Source organism: Trifolium pratense, linkage group LG3 (genome assembly GCF_020283565.1).
Source record: "Trifolium pratense cultivar HEN17-A07 linkage group LG3, ARS_RC_1.1, whole genome shotgun sequence".
Lineage (NCBI taxonomy): Eukaryota > Viridiplantae > Streptophyta > Magnoliopsida > Fabales > Fabaceae > Trifolium > Trifolium pratense.
The window spans coordinates 7,127,949-7,145,387 of NC_060061.1; the positions used below are offsets into that span (position 1 = coordinate 7,127,949).

At 34.3% G+C, this 17,439-nt stretch overlaps 2 protein-coding genes across 2 annotated transcripts; one reads left to right on the forward strand and one right to left on the reverse strand.

The window, feature by feature from the left end:
- Positions 1–971: 971 nt before the first annotated feature.
- On the forward strand, positions 972–9,368 carry LOC123916058. Its single transcript, XM_045967387.1, has 12 exons — positions 972–1,106; positions 1,265–1,393; positions 1,522–1,630; positions 1,773–1,906; positions 2,009–2,153; positions 2,856–3,034; positions 3,609–3,846; positions 4,604–4,702; positions 4,843–4,988; positions 5,141–5,245; positions 6,761–6,849; positions 7,160–9,368. Exons 1-12 carry the CDS (start codon positions 1,038–1,040, stop codon positions 7,668–7,670), a joined length of 1,953 nt encoding a protein of 650 aa, XP_045823343.1. The 5' UTR covers positions 972–1,037; the 3' UTR covers positions 7,671–9,368.
- Positions 9,360–16,070, reverse strand: LOC123916057 (respiratory burst oxidase homolog protein C). The gene is made up of 12 exons (XM_045967386.1): positions 15,231–16,070; positions 14,829–14,991; positions 14,692–14,740; positions 14,397–14,510; positions 13,870–14,292; positions 13,366–13,752; positions 13,174–13,269; positions 12,908–13,023; positions 12,631–12,733; positions 12,406–12,479; positions 10,062–10,597; positions 9,360–9,775 (listed from the first exon to the last, which is right to left on the reverse strand). Exons 1-12 carry the CDS (start codon positions 15,757–15,759, stop codon positions 9,666–9,668), a joined length of 2,700 nt encoding a protein of 899 aa, XP_045823342.1. The 5' UTR covers positions 15,760–16,070; the 3' UTR covers positions 9,360–9,665.
- Positions 16,071–17,439: the final 1,369 nt, after the last annotated feature.

Consider the following 17,439-nt stretch of genomic DNA (forward strand, 5'->3'; position numbering starts at 1 on the left):
CTAGTTAATATCTTTTACTAGTAAATTTTATATTCTAATGACTCTTGTTTTTATTCTCGTTGAACAAAGTTTTTACGAAAGATATTTTTGAATATAAACTTATGTTTTTTATGAGATTAAAAAGAATAATTACACACATAGCTAAGTCACTAGGTTTGGTCTAGTGGTGAAGAGTTTGAGTAGTATGAGTTATGAGTTCGATTTCCACTCATTGTAAAAAAAAACACACACATAGCTAATTTTTGTTAATTAGTGCCAATTTATTTATTTTTTGTTTACTCACAATCGAATATGGTTAAAAATTCACTACCAAAAAAAAAAATAATAAATAAAGAATATGGTTGAAAATTGAAATGTGTTTCTTGTAGGCATGGCAATAAAACCCATACCCGTGGGTATCCGCCCAAACCCTACCCGCTTTGACGGGGAAAACCCGAGTTGACTGGGTTTGGGTTCGGGTTTGGGTTTTCCCCGATTTCAAAATATGGGTTTAGGGCGGGTAATGGGTACATTGATACCCACCCCGAACCCGTACCCGAACCCGCCCCGCTTATACTAAAATTATATTTTATCTATTTTACATTTGAAACCCTTCAACAATCTCTTAAATTACATTAATATGTTTATATTTATTTTTAATTTGAGTATTAAACAAACCATTTTCTCTATTTTTTCTTTATTTAAAAAAATATTGTTGAAACAAAATAATTTTGGACATTTTATTTTTTTTTTTTATAAAAAAAATACTAAAATATCATTCAAATTCATGTGGAAAGATGTGTAACGGGGATACCCGAACCCCGATGGGGATACCCGATCCCCGTCGGGTATGGGTTTGGGGTTATATATTTTATCCCCGCTCGAATTTGGGATGGGTTTGGGGATACCCGAACTTTTATGGGTTTGGGTTTGGGGAGAGCAATACCCGTCCCCGCCCCGCCCCATTGCCATGCCTAGTTTCTTGTGTACTTCTAGTTCTTTCTATTGAGGGTTTTGCATTTCGCGCCAAACCAGAGAGCGATCGTTGCAGACGCAAAATGGTTCAGTTGTGTTTCGTTATTGATCTGCGAACCTTGCCACCGCCATTGCTAGTAGACTTGAAGCAGGTACAATCAACTTCGTTTTCACTATGATCTCAACTTCTATTCGTTCATCTATTGTTTTCTCTTCCGAATTCACAAACATTCATTGAAAAACTTTCACAATTTCGTCATTCCTAATAGATTTTCGATTTCTCATTCTTCGTTCGTGTATTCATTTTCAGTCGTTACTTCAACTTGCTAATTTCTACGCCATTTCGAGTTCGTCTTCTTCTGCTCGCAAATCGGATACTCTCAGCGATAAGATCGGTTTGTGCTATGCTGTTAAGAATCGTTTAACTTCTTCCGACGAGGTAATGTTTCAGCACTGAGCAACTTTTCACAATTCGCGATTAGGTTGAGAAATTTTAAATGCACGAGACATGTTTGTATTATGGTCCCTATGAGTGAGTGACTGAGAGTGAATCTTCTGGTAATGTAGTTGATGATTGCGTATCGTCCTGTTGGAAATTTCAATCTACGCGATTTCCACCACGCTGTTAACAACTTGCCATCTGATGCCTTTCTGCCTGATATCGATAGCATATCTGGTGCTCTCTCTCTCTCTCTCTCTCTCTCTCTCTCTCTCTCTCTCTCTCTCTCTCTCTCTCTGTATATATTATCTATAGCGCAAGACATATTTCCTTTTTGCCGTGAACATGCATTGACAATTAATTGATGGCTAATTTGCAGATGTAATGATATCAGATGTTTTGAGCGAACGAGTATTGTATTCTTGGCAAGGTAAAGATATTGAGAGAAGAGTGATAGTAATAACTTCGATCTTGCCTGAAGATGTGAATTCTGTAATGCAAAAGAGCCTCTCGGTGAGCGTGTGCATTCATGACATTGATTTTGTATTTTTGAGTTGTGTAATTCAATTTTGTTCTACAAAATATTAAACTGGTTTTTATTTTCCTTTTTTAAAGGATGCTGCAGATAAATGTGTTTCGGTTGATTTTGCTGTATTTCAGCAGAAGTCAAGCCATCTGACTGATTCGCGTGAAAACATTAACAATTTTCGTCGTTGCATTTCTCATCTTGATAATTGCTCAGTCCAGACCTATATCACAGGTCAAGAACTCTCTCACAATGTGTAATGACCAAAATAAAACACTCTTAAGATGAGATTCTATAATCTTTTCTGATATAGGAGCTACCAAATATTCTTCTCTAATGCATTCATTACTAATCCTATCTCATCATTTGTTTCCTCATATCTATCACATCATTATCATCTCTATAACACTGAACTTATTTTGTTATTGGTTCTTTGCTGTACACAATATTCCATACAACATCACAAGCCTAGCTAGTTAGAACTGTGAGATAAACCTTTTCCTTAGCTTGAATGGTACTTTTATATCACAATAGTACGCAAGACACTCTTTTGTTTCATCAACATGTTTTAATCCTATAACTTACACCTCTCTCTGTTCCCCCCTCATTTTGTATGATGAACCCAAGATAATTTGACAAAGTGATTTGCAATATAATATGATCTCCAATTTTGTCCGTAAGGAAGAATTAGTATGCAGTTACTAAGCTTACAGTCTATATACTCCACTTTGCTTCCACATAAATGAATGCTTTGTGCTTCTAAAGCTTTTCTTAACATCTCTAACTTCTCATTTATTTTTTCCTCAATTCTCTAGATAGAGCTAGATCATGTGCAAAAAGCACACATCATAGCACTAGCTTTTGAGAAACACAGAAACAAAAAATATCATTAAATAAATAGACTATTTTCCTAAAATCACGTCTAAAGCATTGCAGATTTCAGATCATTCAACGGCCTGGTTAAAAGATGGCTGCAGGTTTTGAAAGATGACATGGACAAACCCCTGCAAGCACGTCTCGTTTTCAAGGATGATCTTTTAGATTCTGTGAATCATATATTCTGCAACCTGCTTCCATCGGTCAATCCAATAGCCAACGGCTTCAGTCAATGTCAGGTAATAGTGCGTCAATCTACATTTACTAACCATCCCAAATTTTGGTAGATGTGTTTTTTTGTTGAGAAATAGTATGTTTGTGTTGGTTGTTTAGATTAGAAAAGTTATTGCCACAACTGTATAGACAATATTCTAATGAACATACTACACTATAGATTTTGTATATACTTATTCAACTGCTCAATTTTAATCATGCCAGTCCAGAAGCAAACTGGAGAAACTGACCGTGTTTGAATATAATATAATTAGTTTTACAATAGGAGGTTTTAATCAGACAAAATATGTAAAACCTCCAGTAACATCTGGAAACTAAGTAAACCTTAGCTGGAATATATACGAAAAACATGAAGACGGCATTACACAAGCAAAATAGTTTCATTTATTAATTCCCACCTTCAATTAATTATTTTCGTTATTGGTCTAATACCAATATCTTTTGAATGCCCTCTACATCATTTATTGTAAAATCTTGTGCAATATCATATCTACCAGAATCCTCCTCTTCCTTCATCGTAATATCAGTTCAACTCATTTAAAGGAAAAGGAAGAATAATTGATTGTTGCAATTTTACAGACATGCAGGTGCCATGGCATTCCTTTAGGGGATGCTGAAAAAAAACTCAACATGTTTTCCTGTCCGGTCACTGGCTCCAATCTGGAAACATGTGATGTTAATGAAAATTCTGTTCGTGTTGGGGAAAAAACTATTCTATTTCTTCCGTCATTCCATAATTCCCTGAAGCTCCTACCAATTTATTCACCAATCAACTTAATTGTTACTGAGAGGATAAACTTGGCATCTCTTGATGAAGGTGTGCATTTGCTTGTGGCCTTTCATCTATAGCTTTTGTTAACGGACAAAACTTAGATTTAGTGCTCTAGGTACTGTTTTTGGGATCTGGATTACCTGCAGTTGTGTGCAACTGCAGGATGACACAGTTGAGTAACTTTGCCCAATTGTTATTTAAATAATATAAACAAATTATAAACTAAAAAAAGAATGTGGATGAGAATGGCTTAAAAGCCTTACAGCAGGACCCTGCAGTAAAATTCAACTGCAGGCAATCCTTTTCCCTGTTTTTGCCGTCCTCTCAGAAAAAAAAGACTTTTTTATTTTTATTTTGAAAAGGTGTAAAAGAACTGTCTTTTAAAAATAAAAGCTGCCTATTTGTGAGAGAAACAGAAAATCTGCACCCAGAGCACTGAGATATAAGTTTTGTCATTTGTTAATAGTAGTATGCAACGGGAATTTGTGTGTTATTTTAATTTCAGTTAAAACTCAACCTGTACAAACTGCTGATTGATTGAATGGTTGCCCAATCAAATTGATTTGTCGGGCTTTTATATCAATAGCTTATGGGAGAGAAAGAAAGCACCATTCTTTCACTTCCTCCTTTTCTTTTCTACTTCACTTTTTTAAAGTCTATGTCATACCAATTTGTTTCCTCTTTATGATGGAGTATTGAGACTGATTAAGCAATATCGGTGCACCCAATGTCTTGTTCTTAACCCCTCTTTGTGGTTTCGCTACAAAGAAATTTGATTTCTGGATTTTGAGTTGTAATGCAGGTCTAATAATGGGGGCTTCGTTTGTTATGACTCCATCCCCTTATTATGCGATCGAAACCAACTCCGATGATACTGATCAGTCAGACATGAATGCTAAACGTGCGTATAAGGATCCTTCCCCTTTGAAGTTCTATTACCCGTATCATTTTCATTAGTCCTGAATTGTTTCTGTTCAATGCATATTGGTCAAATTGTTCACAAAGTATATCTTTTTTCCTAACATGGCTACTATTTGACAGTTTTTCAAGGCCTTTCCAGTGTTCTACATTCAATGGACCAGGGTTTGATATGTTCATCAAATTGTGATTTAGAAACAATGACAGAGGCTCCTTATCTTTGTTACTACATTCTGCAGCCATCAGATAATGGATCAATGCTTATGAGGGTGAGAACTAGTTTTTGCTCTCTATCCTTCTTATTCTCTGCACATTCGCACATAGTAGAATAACAGTAACCATGCACAGTGTCATTCCAATTGTTCTGGCTTTTATACCTTGATGGTGATTCATCAATTTTCATTATCCATAAAACACGCAGCGCCTTGCAGGGGCAGAAGAAGTCAAACAAGCTCCTGACAATCGATTAATTGAATCAACGGTCAATAAGGATGTAGAGAACTCTGTTCAAGCTTGTTTGCTAAAGGTTTGATTTAAACATCTTACCTGAAGATTTATTTACTTTTTTCGTTTCTTTTTTCCTTCGATCGACTTATTATGTAGACATGAAATTTTATGTAGGCATTATTTTGTGAGGATGATTTGTGGAGAATAAGAAAACCCCTCATGCATACAATTTTATCTTTAGGTTTCTTCTTCTTCAAGGTTTTGGGAGTTAAACTAGGAGATACACTAAAATAGTAGGAGATAAACTTTATCAACAGAACAAAATATAACAACGTAAAAATTAAGAAACAGATATTAAGATATTATTGGATAAGCACGACCTCCTTTTGCACATCCTTTAAACTAGAGAGTCTGGTGGTTAGTTAGACTTTGGTTTGCCGCTAATGGAAGTTTTTCTGAGACAAGGGGGTTTTAAAAATGTTTGCTAGTTGCAATGCAGGTGGAACAAATTTAGTGACTAACAATTCCGTGCCACTTTTTCCCAACAAAGAATTAGTCAAATTGATCGTTTAGTGCTTAGACCTTGTGTTGACTGTGAGATGTTAGACACTCAAGTTGTCACAGAAGAGTGTAGGTTGATCTAGCAGAGGGAAACCAATGTCGAGAATCAAACTTTGGGCTTGACCGTGAGATGTTAGACACTCAAGTTGTCACTATCACAGAGGAGTGTGGGTTGATCTAGCAGAGGGAAACCAATGTCTCTAGCAAAAAAGGAAATCCAGGTAAATTTGGTAGTGGCAATTTAGCAAAAGACACGTCCCTGGTAGTTGAGCGAACAATTGTGGATGAGGTTTCTACCAAGAGAAGTACAGTAACCAGTTACGGAATGTCTCATTTGAGAACAATCTGCCCAATTTGCATCAAAGAAAACATATAAATTGAAGCCTGAGTGCTGGTGAATCTGAAGACCTAGGTTCCTTGTACCTTTTACTAACGACAGAAAATCAAGTATTCGACTTCCATGATCAATGTCCACTACATAAAATCAAATTGGTTTTTTTGTGGTGATTTGTCTTAATCTCTGCTCAATCACTCTCTCCCAAAGGTTTCACAGTTTTGTATGTCATTCTTGTTCTTAAAGGCAGGGATTAAAGAATGAATTTTTCCTTTATTTATTTGGCATATTCTTAAACCTTATACTCTCCTTAAAAATAAAATCTGTGAGCCATCTTAGGGCTTCTCTCCTAGCCTTTTTAAACCTAGGCCTGTTATCCTGTCCAACCATCTTACCACTAACATTTGTGTGTCTGCTCTTGATTGAAGTAACCATCAAGAGTATCATTAAGGGTTGTTTGGTTAATTTCAGCTTGGCAGGTGCTGTAGTCGATAAGTTGTGGAATTATGGACTGATATGTGGGGATAGGGGACTGTAGAATTATGGACTGTCCAAACATCTTGATTACCAAAAGAATTAATTTGCAAACTTATGCACACTAAACTTTAGATTTTGAATTCAAATTGAATCACATAAATATTTACAAACTTGAATAAGTACCTTATTTTACGGAGTATTGAAACCAAAATTTGCTTGCAGATTGATCTAACAGACTATGATCCATTGTTACATGAAAGAGGCTTTCATAAAAAACTAAATGTGCTTGTCAAAGAAAGCCTACAATTGGGGTGAGCTTCTACTTTCTACATGCAGCTTGACATGTGACAATGCATGAACTTGATAATACCTTTGGACATGAATAACTTCTCAAAACAAATATTTTTTTTCAAATGAAGTAAAAATAAGAATTAACAGCTAGCACTTTTGAGCATATGCTGCCGGATATAGCAACTGACTATTTTGAAGATAAAAGATGACATGATATTTTGATTTAAGACTGCCTTTTTTTGGCTCGTTTTTCTAAATGGGCCATTGTTGCAAATTTAGTCTGTTATCCAAACATTCAAAGATTTGTATGTTTATTAATGATGTCTGTAGGTCAATACTTCCCAAAATGGACAGTGCATTTTCTGAAGTAAGCTCAACTCGACAACCTTCATTAGAGGTCATCGGGAGAGCAGAATCAGCAACTAACGTCATTGTTGTGGATGAGGAAACTTTGTCCATGGATATTACGGATCAAGACGACAGAACCATGGCCTGTATTACAGAAGAGTGGAAGCAATTGGTTGTAAGCGAAGAGCCCAAGTTGTACTCTCCATCTTGCATGCCCAAAGCCAAGTTGGATCAATCGAGTGTATCACCAAAAAATGGTAATAGACAGCTAGACAAGGAAACATCAAGGATTTTGGAGAGATTGGAGGTTCCAAGGCCATTGAAAGGAAAGAAAGCCTCTCCTGTTTCAAATGAAAGTTGTATGAAAAATATAACTGTGCCCACTAAGAAGCCTCTAATACCATTCCAGCCAAGCCAAAATACAGAACAAGTCATAGTCGGCAGCCAGTTAATTAAACCAAACTTTCAGAGGCAGAAAAGAAAACTAAGATGAAAAGAACGCAACTTGATGTTTCATGAAAACAATTGTTCAAAGGTCTATAAGGTCAGTATATTTCTCTTCCCTTTTTTATTATGCCGCAAGTTATTTTTCTGCTAAAATAAAGTCAATTAATGATGAAACATGTTTTCTAATGGATCAGAATCGTTAAAATACATACTTTTTTTAGTGGGATCGATATTTCACTTAATAAATTATGTTAAAATTCTATCTCTACTTCTCTCCACAGTATTCACAACTAATTTCCAAGGGATGGTTTGGATCCTCTCCATCAAACCCCTCTCCGCTCCACTCCCTATCTCTGTCATCGATTCATCTTCCCTCTCTTCTATTTTTTTTTCTCTCTATCTCTCTCCCCGATTTGGTGGAGAGGATCAATTTAATTTTAGAGTGTCCTTTAAACAGAATTCAGCGGAGTTGTGAAATTTCCCAAATAAATAAGGGTGTAATAGTATATCTCAAGTAAGTACATTTATCTTTTGAGATAATCACAAAATAGAAAAGAAGGGAGCGGTAATATATTCACTAATAGGATATTAGGATTATACGTGACGTATGATGCATGATCTCAGACACTAACCTTTCTTTTTGATAAATATCAAGCAATATCTTAATAAAATTTAGTACAAAGACAAAGATAGTACAGTACACAATTACACTAAGAAAAAATATATCTATTTGCTCTTTTAAAAACAATGCCGGCAAACTGACTAATTGGAAACTGACATGCAGATATAATAATAAGCTTTCGATCATCTCCAACTCCTCCCCACTTTTATCAGTCAACCTGTCACTGGTGTAGGTTATCCACAATCCACATCTTTCTTAACCAAAGTGACTCAATTTTGTTTTGGGCTGCATATACCATCAAGTAAATGATTCTAGATAAAAAAAACCAAGAGGGTTGGTCTATGTTAGACTCCTAAGATGTGACAAACTAAGGTTTGAATCTCAGTTAAGAGAGATATTCATCGTGTCTGACACGCCTTAAATAAAGTTATCTCAAGAGAACCTATGAAAAAACCCAAAACATCCTAGATAAAAATTTTGTCAAAATTGCCGTGTTTCATCATATGATTATATCAATCTCGCTGTGAATCCAAATACGCAGAAGATTGGTTCTTCTTTCTTTTATGATTTCCTTCCTCCCAATGAATGGATTGACCATGAGCTTACGGTGCCTTGTAGAAAGCATAGCCTCATTGTTCACTCACGGAAGATTATTCTCTTCACATAGATCTCGGGATACGAGACCTGCCTTCAACTACGAACTAAGCAGCCTTGAAAGTTGAAAGAAGAGAAACATGTAATCATTTTCACTTAATTTCAAATGTGATTTTAAGAATTTTTTGATTTTTTTTTTTTTGTCAAGTTGATGTTTTTTATTTTGATTCTAGATAGTGTTGGAATATTGATTTAAATTGAAGTGGTGAAACATAGCTTTTGATTTTGGATTGATAATTTACACTATTTTAATACTACAAACTTTCATTTATTCATTTAATAATTTCACTTCCAACGTACTCATCATCAATTTTACAAAACCAATTAAAATATAGACTTCTTGACAAAATTAAAATATAAACTTGTACTGCATCCGGACAAACTATTTCCCTCCTGATTTACTTTCTTCCAGGTCCCTTCTCCTGGGATTATTAAAATGAATAAAAAAACAAAACAACAAACATAAAACCTTTATCTATTTCCCTTTAATTAATGAAATCTATATTTCTACAGACACGACGACACACTTATACAATGGGGCCATCCTACCTCACCTTTAGTATTTGGTAGCCAACTCACCACCAAACCATTTACCCCCGACGTTTACCTTTCTTTTACAAAGCTATCACAACCATGGGTATAGAAATAGAAACACACTATATGTTATCAACAAAAGGGTGGAGACAATACATGATTATTGCTGAGTCATCTTGGTGGAGGACTAGCTCAAAGCTTCCACTGTTATCCTCAATTATTTTCATCTTATCAGAAATTTTCTTTATGAAAGTCGTATTTGGTGGATGTATTATGTGAGAAATCCAATGATAACTGATGTAGCTCGTGGGTCAGGGTAGATGGCCCACAGTAAAATACTCCTGCATTACATAAAGCATGTTGTCAATTTTTAGCAATATGATGAGAAGTTTAAATTTAATGAAACACGTAAAAAAAAGGTAAATGTTGATTGATTTTGATAAAAAAGGCAAGCACCACTTCGAAGAGACTTTTTTCTTTATTACGTTGAAATTAACATTCCAGAGGCATCTCTGGTTGGATTCCAAAGCATATTATTATTGATCATTGATCAGCAATTACTTTTTAACTTTTGATTTTCAAGGAAGAAACAAAAGCACTTGTCACATTTAATAAGTGGAGACTCACCAACTCGTGCTGCCGGATGATTAAGAGCGATGCGTTTGTAGACCGTTCGCCAATTGGGTTTGGCGAAGTGAGTCTTGACACGAGTGCCAGAGACAATGTCCACACCATTCTTTGCATGGTTAATAGACTGCACCATAGCAATAAGAGCAGAGCGAGCATCACCCTGTTCGTAGACGCTGGTGCAGTAGCTGTGTAGCTCAATCAATCCCCTTCTATCCTCCTCAGCTACTTCATTCATAACCCCTTTAAACCAATCAAAGGAACCTTGTTCTCTTGTCACCCAATAGAAGTATGCCCTCCTTGTCTTGAAGTCACTGAACTTAGTGTCTTTATGGTTGGTTGTCACCGGTGATCCTTCCTCTATTGCGAACCCATCTTCCTCTTCCATTGCCTTGAAATTATTGACCATGTCCTTTAGTATACTTATCATTGGGGTGGCCCCTATTCCCAGCCCCACAAGTAAAACCACCTCATACTCCCTGTAGTCTTGTGCTGGTGCTCCATACGGACCATCAATCAGAACTTTAGGAAAAGCACTGCATAATATCATAATCATAAATACAATCATTTTATGTTATTCAACTAAGGGATATGCACATAATTTTTTGAAAACGTCATTGTTAATTACTACTCCCTCCGGTCCTGGATATACATCAATCTTTGTTGACCAAATACATCAACTTTTGTTAGATTCAAATTTTCTCTTATATGATTAATATGCATGACATAGGAAATTCATCATAGTCTTTGCATGATTGGTTCAGATCATCACCACCTGTTAAATATACTTTGGGTAACGTATTTCTTTTTATCTCTTCTTTTTTGGGTTAAAACTTACAAGGTCCTTTTTAGCTTCTTTTCTTTTAACCAGAATAAACTCATCATGTCAAAAGCATCATAATCCATAATACAAAGTTCACAAGTTCATTTCCCCACTTAACAATTAACATTTATCATTTTTAAAAAGTAGGCAAATGAAAAATGCAGAGACTCGCATAGATACTTGTTAAGAAGGTCCGTTAGGTAGACAGTTACTGTAATAAGTATCCTAAATACTCCTTAATTAAAAATAAAATAAAAAATAAAAAACTAATAGCTGAGGTAATCGTCTGCATAAAAACATTTGCAAACAAAAATTCTGCGCCAACATACAGTTTGGCTGGATAAGATTGCATACCAAAGTTTACTGTAAAAATTCTGGGTTCGCTTTGGTTTTTATTGCTATTGCATGCCTACATTTTCAAAAAGCGTCCTTATCACCCTAATAGTTTTTCCCTCAAAGTTCAGATGACAACCACAGTTCGTCCATAAAAAAAAAACAAGATAACAGTCCGTCTATTTGGCCCCGCATAATAAATGCTAACATAATCATTTGAATATAAAACAGGGCATGTGTCAAGTTGTAATGGGATTATGGGAATCTCGGTAACGATAAATTGACATCCAAAGCAAATTGGACAAAACAAAAAACATGTTCTTAATTTACTTTAAACACTTCTCGTAAAAAATAAAATGAAAAAAACACTTTAAACACGTTCTTCAATTATTGGATCCTGTAATATATCCAGTAATGAATGTGGTTCTCTAGCATACATTTTTGCCTTTGTATAACCTTCTTATATTTCAATTAACCAAATATCATAAGGTCTTTAGTCTTTACACAGTTACACTTGTTGGGTGTGAAATTAAGTTTCACTAGCACGTCTTTATAGAGCAGCAGCATCCTAACCTTAGTTATAGGCGCTTCTGTTGGGATTTAAATCACCTATTTTACAGGTGAAGTTAACCAACATGGAACTCACTTTTTGTGGAGTATCTGAATAACTAACTTGAAAACTCATTTTAGTTCATGAAAAAAGTTGCAGATCCAATTTGGTCTGTGAGAACAATAAAAATGGAACAACTTAGTTGTTACATGAACCACCAGTCACAAAATGAACAATTATGTCCAAAAATAATTAAAAAGTGACGGTTTGGTCCCTAATAGTAAATAAAAAGAGACAATTTAGTCTCTCCAACATAACATTTAAATAATTTATTCTTTAATAAATTGTCTACTTTTGTTCTTTGTCTTCTTTAGCAAGAACTTAAGGATGTTAAATTAGGGGCTTAGGTGGCGATTGAGTTTTCTTCTTTAGTATATTCAAGTGAAGTCATTCAAAGCCATAGTCAAATTTTCTTAATTAACAATTATTTATAACAAATTAAAATATATTAGCAGTTATCTAATTGCATTTAAATTTGTTTAAGTGACGAAACCGGACTATAGTTTTTGCATGTTACCTACCATCACATATTTGAAGGGGAAAAATATACCTACTTGCAAAAACAATGTAAGGCATACCTTGGGCAGTTATCTCCTTTCAAGCATTCTGCTCTTAGAAGTCCACTCTGTCCATTGATGGCTGGCTGGCATGCCTGAAAGAAACAAAAGCAATAAGCTTGTTAATTAGGAGAAACCACATCATGATGATGATGATGATAAAAAAATAATAATTATTATTATTATAATAATAATAATAATAATAATAATAATGATAATAATAGTAATAATAACAACAACAACAACCTGTGAGAATTTAGTTTTCAGACCTCGAGTCCAATCACCGAGTATTTTAATGTGAACACTAAGGTAATCATCATTAGGGGCGGAAGTTATAGAAAATGGATGCCTGTGAAATGCATAAATAATGAATTGAGATATATATACATTACATAAATCAGATCATTTGGAAATAAAAAAGTAGGAAAAAGTATGTAGCTGCCCAAGGTTATATGGTGCTATTTAGATACCACATAAACCCACATTTCATATAGAACATGTTTGTTCATAAACAAATACATACCATTCAAGTGGAGACACCGCAGCACAATTGACAAGCATGTATTGTCCACTCTTATAGCTAAACCCTTGAGGTTTTGACATATTAATTGCCAACACATTTCCAGGATAAACAGCCACCTTTAAATTTGACAATAAAATGAAAACGGGATGAGATGAGATGTATATGCTGTCTAAGCTTAGGAAAAGTAATTACGGGAGAACCCATATGTGTCTTCAAATCATATATATACAGTGATGAATAACTTATTATAATTATTTGGTACTTGCCTTCAATATTTTCACAGACTTGATGCTCGATCTAAGAGCTCTAATAAGCCTTTCCAATGCATAAATGGTGATGGGAATAGCCAGATACATCCAAGTCTACAATACACAATAATATTAAGTGCCCGTGATTATATTTAGCTCAAAAAAACTATACAAAATAGACCAAAGTGAGGGTTAACTGAAGGTACTGACCGTTTTCTTATACCATTCCTTACTCAAGTAAAGTTTGGTTCCATGGATAATCAACAGGGTGTAGACAATGATGAAGAGGTGATGAGAATACCAAAAGGCATTGAAACCTGTGAGTTTGCTGAAAGGTTTAGGTAGTTTGGTGCGGTTCCTCCTGAACCTAGGATTGGCCAGTGTAAAGGCTATTGTCATTAGCACAACCATTAGAATCCCTGTTACTCCTTCCCATGATTTGATAAAATGCCAGTAATTCGATGGTTGTTTATCTCCGAAAAAAGGCTTCATCAGCTTGTACTTTTCATTGTTTGCGTGAAGAAGGCGAGGAAAATCACAAACAAGATGATAAATAGCATGTATTCCAACACCAATTGATATTGCCACAGCTATCATCTGCAAAAATAATTTTAATTTTATGCCTTTTCACTTGTGAATGCTGCTATAATTCACAAAACATGTGTGTAATTTATTTTCTTGCCACTCGAGGGAAAAATCAGAAGCTAAAATTACCTTGTGAAAGTTGAGGCCATCATCAAAGGGAACAAAAGCGCCTAGCTTGGTCCTATTCCTGAGCCATGTGATGGTGTTTCGGCAAACAGGCAATAAGATAATAGCCATGTTCAATTTTAGTGTTTCAGCTGCACCTTTTGCCATGCACACACAATGCCCCATCACTTCATATGCAGCTCTTCTCCTATATTGCACAAATTTATAGGCAAATAGACCAAACATAACACCAATCCATAGTGCAAATACCCAAGATCTTTGCCAGTTATCCTGGAAGAAGTACTTGATATCTCTATACCACCTCTTAATAGGATTTTCCTCAATTGTAGGCCTAAGTTTTATGCTCAACATTTTGCTCAGGTCCTTACTGTCTCCCCTTGTAGGTTCTTCTGGTCCATGCAATAAGAGAGTCTCTAGGTTGCCTATCTGTTACAAAAATGATCAAATGATTAATGTCTCAATTCTATAATATTGAAATAGATATTTTTTTAATATGAAGATTATAGTGTAGAATTTGTCATTTAATTTACCAATATGTATCCAGTGTCATCTGGATCTAGTTCTTCCATGATCAAAGCCGCATATTCCTCGGCTTGTATCTGGATGTTTGACAGTTTGTTGGCAGTGGCGCTCAGGCATATAATCTGACAGAAGAATCACATAAAACATGATCAAATAACACATAAAAATCATTCAAGCACAAATTGGCTGATAAAAAACTACTTTACTAATTTTTTTACTGTTAAAGAATCATCAAAAGTAAAGTTCACTACAGGCTGTACAGTTCATATTTAGATCTTTAGTGTTTAATTAATGATACCATACATCTTTTATCTCTTCCTCGTTGATTCTTCCATCTGCATCTTTGTCAACCCTGCATTCCAGATCAATGTTGGTGATATGTTTACGAAGCAATATTCAACAAATACTTGATGCTTACATTAATCAAAACGAAGAATTACATGTCAAAGAATATTTTGAGCCTTGTATCGAAGCTCTGATCAGAAATACAGTCCCAGAACTCCCTAAACTGGATCTTGTTAATAGAACCCCCTTGAATACCTCTCTGTCGAGCAAGAGTATCAAAAAGCTTCTCTGCATATGCCTTAGACTCCTCATTCAATCCTGCAATTGAAGGCAAATAAACACTTAGAAATTTTTCTATAATTATAATCATAGTTTTAAATCACTCTGATTGCGCACTACGATCCTTGATATTGCAGAGTTGTTGTCAAATACAACTGATGCAGCTTTAATAGTTGATGCCATGGACCAATAATGCAATTGCAGAAAATTTAAAAAAATGGTCAAAGTATCAAAATTCTTATCATATCATTTGAAGCAATATAGTAGAACAGGCATACCTATGCATTTAGCAAAGAGAGCACGAGGAAGATATCCATCAGTGGTGGCAGTAAGCTTCTCAAACTCTTTTTCAACTTTACACCACCCTGCACCAACATCAGTCAAGCTGATAAACTTGAGTCCAGTGAGAGCATGAGCCACTGCAGACTTGGTCCTTTCCAACCGTTTTACTTCTGGTCTCGAAAATGTTGCCATTCGCTTCAGCTGCTTTATACGATTGGTAGCATTCTGAACAACTGAAGCACCAAATGATTTTTTCGTCTCCAACCTCTTCCCAGTCAAACTCAGTTTCTCATGATCTCCTTCTCCCATGTCACTTTCTGTTATAGTTTTCACACTGTGTAAGGCAACAGAGTCACCTTGAATATCCATGGTCACTTCAACATAGTCTGCATCTTCTTCTTTGTTATAACTAACATCTGTGCCAGCTTTGGACTCGGTAGTGCTTAACTTTCTGCTGTTTTCAGGTGCAATGAGTTCTATATCTGATTCATGATGATGATGAAGATCTGGAGAAGATCCTTCCATGTTGCTGTTCTGTTTGTCTGAATTCTGATTCCACTGATTCAACACTTTATTGTCTCTTTTGTCACACCCATTTGCTCTTTTCTTTATTAGTTACTTACTCCATCTGCTCTCCCTATATATACATAAACATAAGTATGTTGCATTTTTGCAACAGGGAATTTATAATGATATAATAATAGCACATATGATTTTTTTTATCAAAAAGATAATAAAACTTAAAGAATTCATGCATCTTTACTTCTTTTTTTTTACCATTTGATTAACAGATTTTAGCATTTTTAGAGTAAAAATTACACTTTGCAATTCATATTGATTTTTTTAGTCAAACAATTTACATTGATAGATAAGTGTAGAGTCGTAAACTCCTAATCATTTTAAAGTAAAAGGCGCACTTTAAAAGTTAAAAATGTATGAGTTTGGTTGATAATTTAAGTTACAAGCTATTTATCTTTTTTTTTTTTTGGTTTACAATCAGGCTATTTATCATTTATTTATCAGGAACGATTTATTGTCAATAAATGTTCCTAGTATTTATTTTTTGACAAGTAGCTTAAATAATTAATTATTAGTTCAAAAAGATACGTTCTTACCCTTTTTTATGAAATCTTTTTATCCTTTCATAAAACGAAACTTATTTTACACTAGATAAGAAAAATAAATCAATAAAATTATATTTTTTTCCTTAAAGGAGATAAAACTTTAATTTAAGGCTTACTTATACAGTTATACCTTTTCCTATCTTTCATTATTTGGTCGCACCTCTCACTTTCAAGTTGCTAATCTTGCTAATTTTTGTGTGTCGTTTCTCCAACTACCGCACAATGATCCATGTGGGTCCCTTTTTAAAACTCATTTTGTTTTAATAAAATGAGAAATTAAATATGGAGTAATTTTTAAAATTTCAAAAGGTAAACATAAAGTAACGAAAATTTTACTTCAAAATCAAATTTTGAATTTTTTTTCTTTTAGAAACTTTTTATAATGTTCTTAACAATAATCAATCAAAAATACACATTAATTTAATAGTAGGGATTAAAACCTATGTTCATAATAATTTTATAAGGACCAAAATACGCCACTTTTTTTATATGGATCAAAAACAAAATTTAGTAACTTTATTGAGACTAAAAAAATATTTAACCATAATTTGTATGATGCAACAATGATGTCACTTCCATGTAGAGTGGATCATCTGCGATTTATGTTCAATTTGTCACCATAAACTTAACTCAATTGATAGTATACTCTCTCTATCCTTATTTACAAGCAAAACTCTACTTCTTAGATTCATTCAACAACAGATGCATCTGGTCTATAATAATATATGTCAGATACAATAATCATTCAATGAACCTAAAAAAGTGACTTTTGCTTATAATTAAGGATGAAGAGAGTATATAGAGATTAGGATTCAAACCTCATAAATTCATCTTATTCATTAATTTAACCACTAAATTAGTAATTTAAAAATTTAGAGAAAAAAAAATCATTTTTACAATGCTATGGATGAATTTAGTAATTTGTTGGTTATCTTTATTTAAAAGTTGTACAGAAGTTTGTGATTTTCTTTAACAAGTATTCTCTTCGACCTTATTTATAAATAAAAAGTTACTTTTTAGATTCATTGAACAATTGATGTATCTAGCTTAAATATAGACTAAATACATTGGTTTTTCAATG

What these genes read in the sequence shown, in the direction of transcription:
- LOC123916057 (XM_045967386.1), bottom strand. Translation starts at nt 15,759, where the DNA reads ATGGAAGGATCTTCTCCAGATCTTCATCATCATCATGAATCAGATATA. An exon ending in CTCAAAATATTCTTTGACAT is followed by an intron (nt 14,741 to 14,828) that starts GTAATTCTTCGT and finishes TCTGGAATGCAG; the next exon opens with GGTTGACAAAGATGCAGATG. An exon ending in TCATCCGGCAGCACGAGTTG is followed by an intron (nt 9,776 to 10,061) that starts GTGAGTCTCCAC and finishes TATGTAATGCAG; the next exon opens with GAGTATTTTACTGTGGGCCA.
- LOC123916058 (XM_045967387.1), top strand. Translation starts at nt 1,038, where the DNA reads ATGGTTCAGTTGTGTTTCGTTATTGATCTGCGAACCTTGCCACCGCCA. An exon ending in CTTGGCATCTCTTGATGAAG is followed by an intron (nt 3,847 to 4,603) that starts GTGTGCATTTGC and finishes GTTGTAATGCAG; the next exon opens with GTCTAATAATGGGGGCTTCG. An exon ending in ATGGATCAATGCTTATGAGG is followed by an intron (nt 4,989 to 5,140) that starts GTGAGAACTAGT and finishes TAAAACACGCAG; the next exon opens with CGCCTTGCAGGGGCAGAAGA.